This window comes from Ostrinia nubilalis, chromosome 2 (genome assembly GCF_963855985.1).
Source record: "Ostrinia nubilalis chromosome 2, ilOstNubi1.1, whole genome shotgun sequence".
In the NCBI taxonomy this organism is placed as follows: domain Eukaryota; kingdom Metazoa; phylum Arthropoda; class Insecta; order Lepidoptera; family Crambidae; genus Ostrinia; species Ostrinia nubilalis.
In genome coordinates, this window is record NC_087089.1 from 971,126 (window position 1) to 985,546 (window position 14,421).

A 14,421-nucleotide genomic window follows, 5' to 3' on the forward strand; every position below is an offset into this window, starting at 1 on the left:
CGGATGGCGCAGAGATTCATTGCACCCAATGGCGAACCTTTACAGTCATCTGTCTCCCACTTTTTGCAACAGAGAAAGGCGATATTATATTTCGAACTCCTCCTTCTTCTGATTGAATTCGTTGCGAGTTCCAAGACAGTTAGGCTGGTTTTAGTGTCACGCGGATCGCTCCGCACAGCCGATCTGTATGAACTGCTAGGGAGCGGAGCGGTTCCTCCGGACCGCATTACTCTAAAATGCTCCCTAGAAGTTCATACAGATTGGCCGTGCGGAGCGGGTCCGCACCGGACGTTCCGCGTGACACTAAAACCAGCCTTAGCAGTCCTCCGGGATACTCGCCCTTCACTGGTTGGGTTTCATTAGAGGCTAAGCGGTAGATCCTGGCTCCTATACAGGACTTGCAGTGGTGGTAAAGTATGGTGAGATAATCCCGGTTTTTTCAAAACACATTGTATTTCCCTATTAAAATACACTGACTGATTTGAAATTTTCTTCCAGTACGCCGACAATACTGCCCTTCGAGCAATCTTGGAGAAGAGCTTCTGGTTCCAGCTGATTCTCAGTGCTGTGTACAGTGTCGACACCTTCTTCTGTTTAGGGTAAGTTCGTTTCTTTCGTCAGCACTGTCAGGCCCTTAAGAACTATGAACACTATGTGAAAAAAAACACACGTATTTCTTCACTGTAAGATGAGAAGGTTATTAATTTATTGAACAAAACTTCTTTTGCAGAGGTATGCTGGTGACATTCCTGTACTTCCGGACGAACTCCAACGGAAAGCTGGACCTCATTACCAAGGGCCGCAGGAAGCTCACATCGGGAATCCTTCAGTTCATCGGACTGCTTGCGTACAGATTTGCCAGGTGATGCAAGCAAATTTTCAAAGCAGGTTTCAACACTTTCAACACTCTACTCTCTTTAGAACAGTGCCTCTAAAAGTTAAAATTTTCAGGTGTTTCTTGGCTCTATCCAATTTGTTGACCCCCCCCCCCCCCCCCCACGTCCCTACTTAAGGACGTAGCACATTTATCAATCCGGAAAGGGATCGTAACCGTTTCAACTCGAGGCGGTCAGTATTCTTTCTCACACTTATTCGCACTGTAACCAAAACGCCTCGCCTCGCGGTTTACAGCGAAAGGCGATGACAGCTCGCGAAAGGCGATACGGTGATGATCCCTTTACGAGTTGATAAGTTTGCTATGATATTAATACGTCTTGACGCTGCTTCTTAGCTCTCTGTTTGTTTGTTGGCTCATAATTAATACCTCATCTCCCATATCCTCAGGTTGACGGCCCCATACCTGTTCATGCTGGGCGTAGTAGAGGTGACGATGAAGTGGTTCGCGCACAACGCGGTGTTCGAACCGCCGGCCATGGACCACGAAACCTGCCCGCAGTACTGGTGGCGCAACCTGCTGTACATCAACACGCTCTTCCCCGTGGAACAGATGGTAAGGAGCTACTTCAAGATGCTGTAGGCCACGATAAACGATTATCACGCCATTTAATCGATTTTGCCCATAAATTTGATGTCGATATGAGTACATCACAATGCGTATCCTAGCCCCGCTAGTCAATTGTCACCATTATCAGCCTCTGCTGGGCATATACCTCTTCCATAGAATGCCACAACTAACGCTACCGTATCAACTACTGGAGGTCAATTTCTGGACATACATATACCTCTCGCATAAAATGCCACTGTCAATTGCGTCTTCCAGTTCGTGGTTAGCGCTCAAGAATCTTTCATAAACTGTTAAAATTAATTTAGGTAACTGTTCTGCTCTTGTAAATGATACAAAACTGTAAAATCTCTTGTGCGCCTATGTTGAATTCCGTTTATCAAAACTTTAAAATCTTTTATTGTTTCAGTGTATGTTATGGAGTTGGTATCTCTCTGATGATACTCAATTCTATGCTGTCAGTGCTATCCTACTCATCTTAGCAACAAGGTATGACCTCACAAACACCGTGTGAATTGTACCTATTATTAATTTTTGTTTCTTAAGTAGTAGTTACAATGTTGTCTTTGTCTTGTTCCAGCCACTTCAAACTCTCCGTCTCGCTCACGGGCGTATTCTTCGTCTCCTCCCTATTCACGACGGGATACGTTTCCTGGAGCAACGAGCACATTCCCAACAGCGAAGACCCCTTCACACAGTTCGACAAGATCTACGACAAGCCCTGGACTAGATTGGGACCCTATCTGGTCGGAATGGCCACTGGATGGATCCTGTTCAAAACCAATTTGAAGATCAGAATGGGCAGGGTAAGACTGAAATTGTTTTAGTTGCAGTCTTGTAATTTCTAGCTCCTCCTAATTAATTTTTAACTAAGGAAGAACCTTATCTATCCCGCTTTAGGTCTCTAAAGTCAGACTAGTTTTAGGAGCGGGCACCCTCACTGTGTACCCTCATAAGTTTTTTTTAGCTAAGGGACTGTTCCCATCGCTGCAACTCCTGTGTAGCCAGGATCTACAGCTTCGTTTTGGTTGATATCCATGACTTGCTTCTGTTTTTCTTCAACCTTGAGTCTCATTCTGTTTCAGGTATGGGCGGGCGTGGGCTGGGCGGCATGCACGGGGATGCTTCTGTTCCTGATCTTCGGGCTGTACCAGACAGAACTAGGTGTAGCCAGCGCGGCAGTCTACAGCGCGCTGTCGCACTCCCTGTGGGCGGCCTGCATAGGCTGGATCATCATCGCCTGCTCTACTGGATACGGAGGTTTGTAAACCTTCTATAAGCTCATGTTCTTCATGGATGATATACTTACAGCATATCAGCTGTAGTTATGATATCGAAATAAGCTTCAAAATCTTAAGTCCGCAACAAATAATCGTGCATTCTGTGAATTTGCAATTTCAGATCATTAAACATATTGTTATTTTAAAAGCAATCCATTTACAAGATCATCATCATCAGCCCTTTACAGTCCACTGCTGGACTATGAGCCGAGAGTTTTGCCATAATCCCCACGCTTGACAAGCGGCTTGGAGATCGCAGTTTAAAAGATTGATGTTTTTCAGAGAGCGCTGCTGCCCGTTCTCTGTTTAATGTGTAATCCCTAAACGGATCACGCTTGTGAATAAGTGTTATCTTAACGAGACTTCAACATTTTCCCGCAAGGGTCAATACTGGGTCCCTTCCTATTCCTCGTCATTAAAAGTTGTTTTTTTTCCTACAGACTGTCACAGGGCTCAATACTTTGTCCATTCCTGTTCCACCATATTCAAAAAGTTGCTTCTTGTTCCAGGCTGGGTCCGCAGCCTGCTGGCGGCGCCGGTGCTGTACCCGTTCTCGCGCGTGACGTACTGCGCGTACCTGGTGCACCCGGTGGTGCTGCGCTACGTGGCCATGCACCTCACGCACCCCATCCACCTTGGAGAACTGCTTGTGGTGAGTTGCTAACTCGATCATCATCATCATTATCAACAGCTCTTTACAGTCCACTGCTGGACTATGAGCCTCCTACACTATAGTGGAGGGTTTCGCCATAATCTCCACGCTTGGCAGGCGGGTTGGAGATCGCAGTTTAAAAGATTGATGTTTTTCAGAGAGCGCTGCTGCCCGTTCTCTGTTTGATGTGTAGTCCCTAAGTCGCCTCTTACGACACACCCGTGGGAAGAGTAGGGGTTGGTGACAAATGTATTCTACTCTGCCGTCACCACATGGCTTGCTAACTCGATAGTTAAAACATATGGAAACACAGGCTTTAGTAAACCTTGTGTCTAGCATTGGGAGTCCTTTAAATCCTTCATTTGCCTCTTGTATGTTAGGAAGGGTCGTGCACTAAATGACTTGATGATGATCAAAATACTCGCAGTTTCTGCGACCAACATAGTCACCTAACATCAATCAAATGAGTTCAAAAACTGTAGACATGTATCGGTATAATTATTCGTCTCCATGTTAGTAGAGTGAAAAAAACTCAGCATCATAATAGCGGAAAGCCAAAATGAAAACAGAAGATAAGCGACAGGTCAGAAGACATTACGATAAAAGGCGTGAGGTTTTAACATTATCCCCGATTTGATGATACCGATACCATAACGGCAACTCTTATGACCGTGAAATGTGTTGCTAAATATGAAGTAAACCAACGCTAACATAAATTCATCGTTTCCAGTTCGTCCTGTTCCTGGGCCTGACGGTGATATCGTACGTGCTAGCGTTCATCATCTCCGTAGCCTTCGAGGCTCCCATCGTCACCATGCTGAAAATTGTCTCCCCACAGCGCAAGCCGCATCGAGTGTGACGTCACTGACCGAGGTGACAATGTCTCGAAAATACTCCTCGAGAATGCGCGATAGAAATGTACCTATAACTTTTTTCTTTTTATCCCGGTTCTGCCTGGCCAGTAATAATACTCGATTATTTTTTGTTTGCACTGTGCAACCGTGTGAGGTTTTAGGCCCAGAACAGACGGTGAAACGCAACTGCAACTTTCTGATGATTCTGATGAATGAAACTGAAACTTTCAAACTGGTCGCGTCATGTGTGGTCTCTCAACGGACGCTATGGCAGAAACTTAGATGCAACTCAAAAGTAACTAGCAGTTGCAGTTTCGTTGCAGTTGCGTTTCACCGTCTGTTCTGGGCCTTAGTGATCAGATCAGAATAGGTAAAAATACTGTCCGTTGGGTTTGAACTCTATTTCATCACTTCAATAAAGCTGAAAATGTGGTGGCTAAGATGTAGTCAGGCAGTTTCAGGGGACTCTCAAGACTTGCATAACTCACAAATTAGATAGAGTATGTTCTCTCTACTCATACTATATTCTCATAACAATTTCTAAACTAAAAGCTAAACCAAGAATACTCTTTCACAGAATGAACTCCTATAGTTATGGCTTAAATATTTGAATTTCAAATAGGTGGGTTTTAATGACAACCAATTTACAAATATAAAGTGACAAAGTTTAACAATAATTAGGTAATCATACGCTACGTGCTTACGTGCTTAGGCGTCTACATTTCGTATCTGTAATAGTAAAAATTGGCATAGTACTTGCCTTAAAGTAAGCACTATACTAAATAAATATATTTTCGGTTGGTTAACCAAATTAAAAACTTGAACTAGTGTAGATTTTTTATATTCAACCCAATGATATACTTGAGTTGGATCTCAGAAACAACAAATTTCTTTTTGACATATTATTTAAATCGATATTAAAATAGCGAGTAAATAATCGTAATGAAAATTGGAAGCTTTACTTTGAAAATGATTGTGGTGTTAGATTTTCGTACTTAAATTAAAATTTATTTTACTTTATTAGGTCAGAGGAAGGCCAAAGCATTCGAATGTGAAAAATGTGAATATGTTTTGCTCATTTAGATACTAAATTACGTATTTTATATTATTTACCCTACAAATATAAAATGAATGAATGAATGAACGTAGCCTGAATGAAATTGCAAAGGCATGACAAAATGTTATAGTGTATGTGAACAGTGAATGGTACCTACTTTAATCTTCTTTATTATGAAAATGTAAATAAGTCTGTTTTAATTAATTAGATTATGTAAATAAGTTGTAAATATTAAAAATCGTAAGTTTATACTGATTTATTGTTAGTCTTAATTTGTAAAGTTTTATATTGAAATAAATATAATAAAACTAAAGGTACATGTTTCTTAAGTACAACCTTATCACTAAGACCTGTATATTTTATTTATACTTATACAAACAAGTGATTCAGTCTTCATAAAATAGGCATAAAAGTAAGTATTTAGAGAAAAATATCTCAATATCTTTATCTATGCTCGGGATTCTTCTTTATTAGAAGTTGTCGTATGTATCTATAGACAATTTCACTATTGTAACTCAATACATCAGGCATATCTTTAAGTATGCAAGTAGCATTATATGCTATCGTTATTGATTCCACAAGCATTGATAACTTTCGACCACTTCACGATTGACAACGTCAAGTGCGTCACCGCTGCACCGTCAAATGTAGTTTCTTAATGCAGTAGTCAGCACATCAGACTATACATTTTGCTAAATAGCACGTATTACAACTAAATATGCCACAATATATGTCTTGATGTGCCATAGTCTGTACATGATCGCTTATATGGTAACGTTATCTGAATTTTGGCACCCTCCTTGACTAAGTTACAAACGTGTTAGTAATTGTATTATCGAAATCGGCGGAAAATTCACTTCGGCGTGGCATAACTGTCACAAAAGTTATAAATCTAGGGTCTTGATTCGCGAGAGAAATAGAACAACACTTATCTCAAACGTTTACTGGCGCCATCTACCGAAGCGTGTCAGCACTACACGGTAGCGCAATCGGAGAGTCGTCTCAGCAGGCTGCAGCAAGGCATCTCCACCAGAAGCGATAGGAATAGTGCCCCGATGATTGTTAACAGCGTGGTCCCAGCGAAGTATGCCCACTGAAAATAAACGTTATTCATAAATTTTACCTAATTATTATCACATGTTATTTCTAGATATATGCGTCTATAAATCAACTGTAGGTGTGGTTCAGTGGCGGATTTACCAATAGGCCAAGTAGGCCAGTGCCTAGGGCGGCAGATTTAGAGGGGCGGCAAATTTATTTAATTTTTTTTTTACAGGTAAAAAATATATAATTATACGTTTACCTACACAATCCATATATAAATAAACGATTAATAAACGCACTGTAATATATACTTAGGTACTTATGTGATCATGAATTTTAAAATATTCCAATAGCGTTTCAATAAAAATAAAATAAAAAAATCGTAACACAGGATCTTCGGAGCCTAGCACGAGCACCATCTCTCCTCAACTTCGTGTATATTGTTTTACAGGGTGGCCCAGAAGAAAATGCACTTTTGAAAATTCAAGGAAACGAAAACTGTACATTTTTGTAGAACTTTAGCTATTGCAATTTAAAGGAAATTTAGTGCAATTTATTTTAAAATTTACTTTCTTTTATAAATTTTATCGTACAAGTGATTCCCTTGACGTTTACAACATTCGGTCAACATACATCAACATTTTGGAAAACTTTCGTAAGCGCTCCTGCACACGACGCCGCTACCGCGCCGCCGCCGCGCCGCCGCGCCTTTGCACTGTTTATACGCGCCGCGTGAACACCGCTGCCGCGCAATTATGCTTTGAGGAGCCCTTAGAGTTACCTCAAAATGTATTCAGGATGGATGAATGCTGCAGAGTTTTTGGATTATTAGAGTATACTCTGCTCATAAGGTAACCCCACAAAAAGAAGTCTGCTGGAATGAGATTAGCGCTTCTTAGAGGCAGTGAGATTTCACCATTGCTTAATTGGTTTGTTGCATTGAAAGGATGATTAATTTTTGAGAGCGCTATACTGGTAGGCTGAAAAGCTTTTTGATTTCAAAGCTACAAGATTCGCAAGGTTATGACCGGAGCACTTGGTTTCATCAAGATGGGGCTACGCTACGTGTCACACTTCAACTGAGAGCATTTAGATGGTAAGAGACATGTTCCCACAAAAAAATAATTTCAGCCAGGGGTGACATCTCCTGGCCACCAGGAAGCCCTGATCTCACTCCAGAAAATTATTTTTTGCGGTGTTACATTAAGAATAGAGTATACTTTTATAATCCAACAACCATGCAGCAACTGAAGCTGAGCATTCGGCAAAAAATTGAAAATAGGTTTCGAGGTAATTCTGACGAACGCATTCCAAGATTTTGATGTATGTTGATCGAATGTTGTAAGCGTCAAGGAAATCTCCTGGGCGATGTAATTTAATAAAGGTAAATTTAAAAATAAATTGCATAAAATTTTCTTTCAATTGCAATAGTTAAAGTTCTATAAAAATGTAGAACAGTTTTCGTTTCCTTGAATTTTCAAAAGTGAATTTTCTTCTGGGCCACTCTGTATTACCAAGCCTTGGTCTTTCTGTTTACCTTTAAGTAGTTCTTAGCTAATATACTGGATATAGCACGTTGCATGGCTCTGTGCACACCGGTGACAAATTATTCAGGTGAGAAGCTTTTCTTGCTTAAAACGGGTTAAAAACTATCTACGATTTACTTTAAGTCAAGAAAAGCTTGATGCTTATCTCTTTTGTGCATAGAGTCAGAACTTATGAAAAAGATTTTATACGACGATATAATTAATGATTTCGCAAATTTAAAATCTCGCAAGAAAATAATGTAAAACTTATTTGATCTCATTGTCTGTCACCATTAACTGGATTGTTAACATGTTATATTTTAATAGAAATTGTTTGTATTGTTTTTAAACTGATAAGTGCAATAAAAAATATTTACCAAAAACAATGTTTACTGACCACACATTATTTTGTCTGTGTTCATATAGTGTAGGTATTTTTAAGTCATGCCTTTCCCCACCTTAGGATTAGTACATACTGCTGTTTTTAGGTCAACATTAAACTCTTCAGTACATAACGGGTTGCAATAATAATCTATTAACTGACAGAACTATCATTAAGTTCACAATCTAAACTTAACGTATTGAATTTCAAAAGTCAGTAGGTAGGGGCGGCAAAAATTGAATGGCCTACTAGCGGCAAATTTGTAAATCCGCCACTGGTGTGGTTCGAATCTCTTTGGGGGTTGTTAGTGTGACGAACACGAGTACATTATGTGTGGCTCTTCCTGCTACCTACTAATTATTTGGCAGGCCTCGCGAGTGGCGCTTACAGGAGCAGAATGCAAGTTGAGCGATTTGCTCACGTGCCTACCCACACGCTATGACCGCAGCCTCAACAGGGCAACCTCACCAAAACCGTATCATCCTGTGTCGATGCGATGGATTGGGACTATTCCCACCTTTCGTTACCACCACTGCGACTTCTGTGTAGCCAGGATCTACAGCTTGGCCGGCCATAAAAATGCAACCAATGAAGGTCAAATTTGTCCCGGGGAAAGTTAACTGTCATTGGACCCGCAACGAAATTAATCAGAAGTACATAGGAGGACTTCGAAGTTAAGAATTGACTTTACCCTTCCCCTTCTCGATGCGGTAAAGCCTGGTCCGTGAGCACGTAGAATCCCGTCCAATGACCCAAAGCAAGACAGCAATATAATTTCGCGCGAGCGATAAGGATGGGTTCCTTATCGCTCGCGCGAAATTATATTGCTGTCGCGACTGTGCGACGCGCGCCCGCAGTGAGTGTGCGAGCGAAACAGCAACATAATTACGTGCGAGCGACAAGGATGGGCAGCTTGGGGTCATTGGACGGGATTCTACGTGCTCACGGACCAGGCTTTAGATCGTAGAACTACTCACCACACAAGCAGCGTGCGCGCTCAACGCGCTTCCAGCGGCTAGCACGAGCGAAGTAGAAGCATGCCGTACGTCAGCCGGCTCAGCGCTGCAGCGGCGGTGGGAAAGAGAAGTGGGAACAGTTCCACTACTCACCACGCAAGCAGCGTGTGCGCTCAACGCGCTTCCAGCGGCTAGCACGAGCGAAGTAGAAGCATGCCGTACGTCAGCCGGCTCAGCGCTGCAGCGGCGGTGGGAAAGAGAAGTGGGAATATTCCCGTTACTCACCACGCAAGCGGCGTGCGCGCTCAACGCGCTTCCAGCGGCTAGCACGAGCGAAGTAGAAGCATGCCGTACGTCAGCCGGCTCAGCGCTGCAGCGGCGGTGGGAAAGAGAAGTGGGAATAGTTCCACTACTCACCACGCAAGCAGCGTGTGCGCTCAACGCGCTTCCAGCGGCTAGCACGAGCGAAGTAGAAGCATGCCGTACGTCAGCCGGCTCAGCGCTGCAGCGGCGGTGGGAAAGAGAAGTGGGAATAGTTCCACTACTCACCACGCAAGCAGCGTGTGCGCTCAACGCGCTTCCAGCGGCTAGCACGAGCGAAGTAGAAGCATGCCGTACGTCAGCCGGCTCAGCGCTGCAGCGGCGGTGGGAAAGAGAAGTGGGAATAGTTCCACTACTCACCACGCAAGCAGCGTGTGCGCTCAACGCGCTTCCAGCGGCTAGCACGAGCGAAGTAGAAGCATGCCGTACGTCAGCCGGCTCAGCGCTGCAGCGGCGGTGGGAAAGAGAAGTGGGAATAGTTCCACTACTCACCACGCAAGCGGCGTGCGCGCTCAACGCGCTTCCAGCGGCTAGCACGAGCGCGCGCGCGACGGGCGCGTGCAGTAGCAGCATGCCGTACGTCAGCCGGCTCAGCGCTGCAGCGGCGCCGCTGTCCAGCAGCTTACGTGCTACGGCTGCGAAGGGGAATACGTGAGTCAGAGGCTTAACTAGGGGGGTTTTACGCGTTCGCATTTCGTCACGAATTCAAAAATGGGTATTCATTTTGTTCCATTCGCAAAATAGTCACACTCAGATAAAAGTTGTTTAACATTTTCAACCTACAAGATAAACTGTTGTTTCAAAAATGATAGGCTTTAACTTTTATCCGAGTGTTACGTCGACGACGTTAACGTCTCACCAGCGTCGATGGTGCACCAATTCTCTTTAAACTGTATAACGCGACGCTAATGCTGAGTGGTTTCTAAATGTTGGAAGTACCGTTAGCGTTGCAATATTTAGTCTAGAGATAGTAGATGCGCTGCGTCGACACTGTCCAAACGCTAGCGAGACGACGACGTTAAGACAACGCTCGAAAGACGCTAGTGTGTCGAAGGTAAAGTCACTGAACATTCATGGGAGGTATCGGTCTGACTCAGAGAGTTTCGTTGCGGAAGGAAATATGAAATTAAACAAAATAATGCGGTTGCTGAGCGTGAGATGTAGCACAGGCTTGGACGAAGATTCATCCAAGAGCACAGGGCATTGAGCAAGATATTTTTGAGATTGACAAGCGTTTAATGGCAATAGCACTCACAAGCATAATTGGTGGAGCAGACGAGGGTGGGCCACAGTAGAGCGAGCGGCCACGTGAGGTGCACCCAGGCCGCCAGCCAGTCCAGCGCCAGCCACGGAACCAGAGCTGACGTCAGCAGCGTCGATGCGGACGCTGACCACAGTCGTTTATAACTCACAGGCGTAGTTAGTGGAGCAGACGAGCGTCGGCCACAGTAGAGTGAGCGGCCACGTGAGGTGCACCCAGGCCGCCAGCCAGTCCAGCGCCAGCCACGGAACCAGAGCTGACGTCAGCAGCGTCGATGCTGACGCTGACCACAGTCGTTTATAACTCACAGGCGTAGTTAGTGGAGCAGACGAGCGTCGGCCACAGTAGAGCGAGCGGCCACGTGGGGTGCACCCAGGCCGCCAGCCAGTCCAGCGCCAGCCACGGAACCAGAGCTGACGTCAGCAGCGTCGATGCTGAAGCTGACCACAAACAAGATGCTGTCACCTGAACAATTGGAAAAAAAATTGCAATCTTCTTTTTGACTACTACGGGCACGACCTATTATGACTAATTCCCAATCCCAAGTTACTTATCTAAGATTTGGCACATGCATTTGACATTATTTTTTCATTGTTAGGAGTGTTTAATTTTTTTATTTTATCGGAATATTTCTTTCTTAGATTTATACAAACTAAAAATTAATATCAATTAACATTTAAATGGTAGGATCATATCATCGTAGTATGACAAATTGATTGTATTCACTTGGAGTATCTCAGGGAACTCATCTTGGACCACAGTTGTTTGTGCCGAAGGATTCTTCGTTCGTTCGTTCGTTCGTTTCAGCCAAATGACGTCCACTGCTGGACAAAGGCCTCCTCCAAGGTCTTCCACAATGCACGAAGGATTCTTATATGTGAAATATTCATAGACAGAGTCATGGCGTTCATCACAGGGAACTCATCTTGGACCACAGTTGTTCGAGCCGAAGTGTGAAATATTACATAAACAGTCATAATATTCTACCTTGGAAAACGAAACTCGCCCGTTGGTCCTATGCACCATCCATCCAGTAAACACGCCGATAAAGTAGGGCACCACCCTCGCCCAGGGTCGTTCAATTATGGCAACGTACGCTTCATATAAGCCGGGCAAACTGAAAAAAGATGTCGTCATTAGTATTTATCTATTTTAAACTACAAATGTTTTTATATGTCCTCCAACCCGTCTGGCCAGTGTGGGGAGTCTATACCAAATCCTCAATTTGTCTCTACAACCCGGTCGAGTTAACTGCGCACCTGGCAGCCGTGACGTCACGTCGACGCTCTAGTACGGACAGGGTGAACGTGGAGAGGTGTGCGAGTGAGTGTGAGGGAGAGTCGCATTCCAACGAGGCGCGCAGTTAGCTCGATCGGATTGTAGGAGAAGGCTAAGCGACCGATTTAATAATGCATGCGGCATCTTCATCAAAAAGTAAGGTAGGTATCTCGAGACTACAGGTCAGGTCACAGGTCATCTCACTCACTACTACGCATGGCAGCGCGCCCGCCGCGTGCAGTGCGTCATAAGGCAGCGAGCACTAGATACTCACTGCTGGCCGGAGTCGGCGTAGGCGCTGCTGACGTCAGCGGCGCTGGCGGCCACGAGCGCGCCGAGGGCCACTGTGCGCCCGCCACGCTGCGCATAGCAGCTCGCCCGTCGCGTGCTGTGCGTCATACAGCGAGAACTAGCATGCACTGGACACTCACTGCTGGCCGGAGTCGGCGTAGGCGCTGCTGACGTCAGCGGCGCTGGAAGCCACGAGCGCGCCGAGAGTAACAGCCACGTCCGCCCAAGCTGCGCATAGCAGAGCGCCCGCCGCGTGCAGTGCGTCATGAGACAGCCAGCACTAGCATGCAAGGACACTCACTGCTGGCCGGAGTCGGCGTAGGCGCTGCTGACGTCAGCCGCGCTGGCGGCCACGAGCGCGCCGAGGGCCACTGTGCGCCCGCCCACGCTGCGCATAGCAGAGCGCCCGCCGCGTGCATCCACGCATAGCAACGAACCACTAGCATGCACTGGACACTCACTGCTGGCCGGAGTCCGCGTAGGCGCTGCTGACGTCAGCAGCGCTGGAAGCCACGAGCGCGCCGAGGCCACTGTGCGCCCGCCAAGCCGCGCATAGCAAAGCGCCTGCCGCGTGCTGTGCGTCATGAGACAGCGAGCACTAGCATGCAAGGACACTCACTGCTGGCCGGAGTCGGCGTAGGCGCTGCTGACGTCAGCGGCGCTGGCGGCCACGAGCGCGCCGAGAGCCACTGTGCGCCCGCCACGCTGCGCATAGCAGAGCGCCCGCCGCGTGCTGTGCGTCATAAGACAGCGAGCACTAGCATGCACTAGACACTCACTGCTGGCCGGAGTCGGCGTAGGCGCTGCTGACGTCAGCGGCGCTGGCAGCCACGAGCGCGCCGAGAGCCACTGTGCGCCCGCCACGCTGCGCATAGCAGAGCGCCCGCCGCGTGCTGTGCGTCATAAGACAGCGAGCACTAGCATGCACTAGACACTCACTGCTGGCCGGAGTCGGCGTAGGCGCTGCTGACGTCAGCGGCGCTGGCAGCCACGAGCGCGCCGAGAGCCACTGTGCGCCCGCCACGCTGCGCATAGCAGAGCGCCCGCCGCGTGCTGTGCGTCATAAGACAGCGAGCACTAGCATGCACTAGACACTCACTGCTGGCCGGAGTCGGCGTAGGCGCTGCTGACGTCAGCGGCGCTGGCAGCCACGAGCGCGCCGAGGGCACTGTGCGCCCGCCACGCCGCGCATAGCAGAGCGTCCGCCGCGTGCAGTGCGTCATGAGACAGCGAGCACTAGCAAGCACTAGACACTCACTGCTGGCCGGAGTCGGCGTAGGCGCTGCTGACGTCAGCGGCGCTGGAAGCCACGAGCGCGCCGAGGGCCACTGTGCGCCCGCCACGCCGCGCATAGCAGCGCGCCCGCCGCGTGCAGTGCGTCATGAGACAGCGAGCACTAGCATGCACTGGACACTCACTGCTGGCCGGAGTCGGCGTAGGCGCTGCTAACGTCAGCGGCGCTGGAAGCCACGAGCGCGCCGAGAGCCACTGTGCGCCCGCCACGCTGCGCATAGCAGCGCACCCGCCGCGTGCAGTGCGTCATAAGACAGCGAGCGCTAGCATGCACTGGACACTCACTGCTGGCCGGAGTCGGCGTAGGCGCTGCTGACGTCAGCGGCGCTGGAAGCCACGAGCGCGCCGAGGGCCACTGTGCGCCCGCCCACGCTGCGCATAGCAAAGCGCCTGCTGTGTGCAGTTAGTCATAAGGCAGCAAGCACTAGACACTCACTGCTGGCCGGAGTCGGCGTAGGCGCTGCTGACGTCAGCGGCGCTGGAAGCCACGAGCGCGACGAGGGCCACTGTGCGCCCGCCCACGCTGCGCATAGCAAAGCGCCCGCCGCGTGCAGTGCGTCATGAGACAGCGAGCGCTAGCATGCACTGGACACTCACTGCTGGCCGGAGTCGGCGTAGGCGCTGCTGACGTCAGCGGCGCTGGAAGCCACGAGCGCGCCGAGGGCCACTGTGCGCCCGCCACGCTGAGCATAGCAAAGCGCCTGCTGCGTGCAGTTCGTCATAAGGCAGTGAGCACTAGATACTCACTGCTGGCCGGACTCCGC

The 14,421-nt window shown here is 47.5% G+C and overlaps 1 protein-coding gene across 1 annotated transcript in view; it reads left to right on the top strand.

Moving 5' to 3' along the window:
• Positions 1 to 4,693, top strand: part of LOC135077950 (uncharacterized) — a 47,009-nt gene extending 42,316 nt beyond the window's left edge. Inside the window, exons 8-15 of the mRNA XM_063972493.1 lie at positions 499 to 599; positions 731 to 862; positions 1,285 to 1,450; positions 1,872 to 1,951; positions 2,043 to 2,268; positions 2,548 to 2,722; positions 3,252 to 3,394; positions 4,125 to 4,693. Of these exons, the coding sequence (XP_063828563.1) occupies positions 499 to 599; positions 731 to 862; positions 1,285 to 1,450; positions 1,872 to 1,951; positions 2,043 to 2,268; positions 2,548 to 2,722; positions 3,252 to 3,394; positions 4,125 to 4,253 (1,152 nt within the window). The 3' untranslated portion in view covers positions 4,254 to 4,693. The remainder of the gene's footprint in view (positions 1 to 498; positions 600 to 730; positions 863 to 1,284; positions 1,451 to 1,871; positions 1,952 to 2,042; positions 2,269 to 2,547; positions 2,723 to 3,251; positions 3,395 to 4,124) is intronic.
• The last annotated feature ends 9,728 nt before the right edge of the window (positions 4,694 to 14,421 follow it).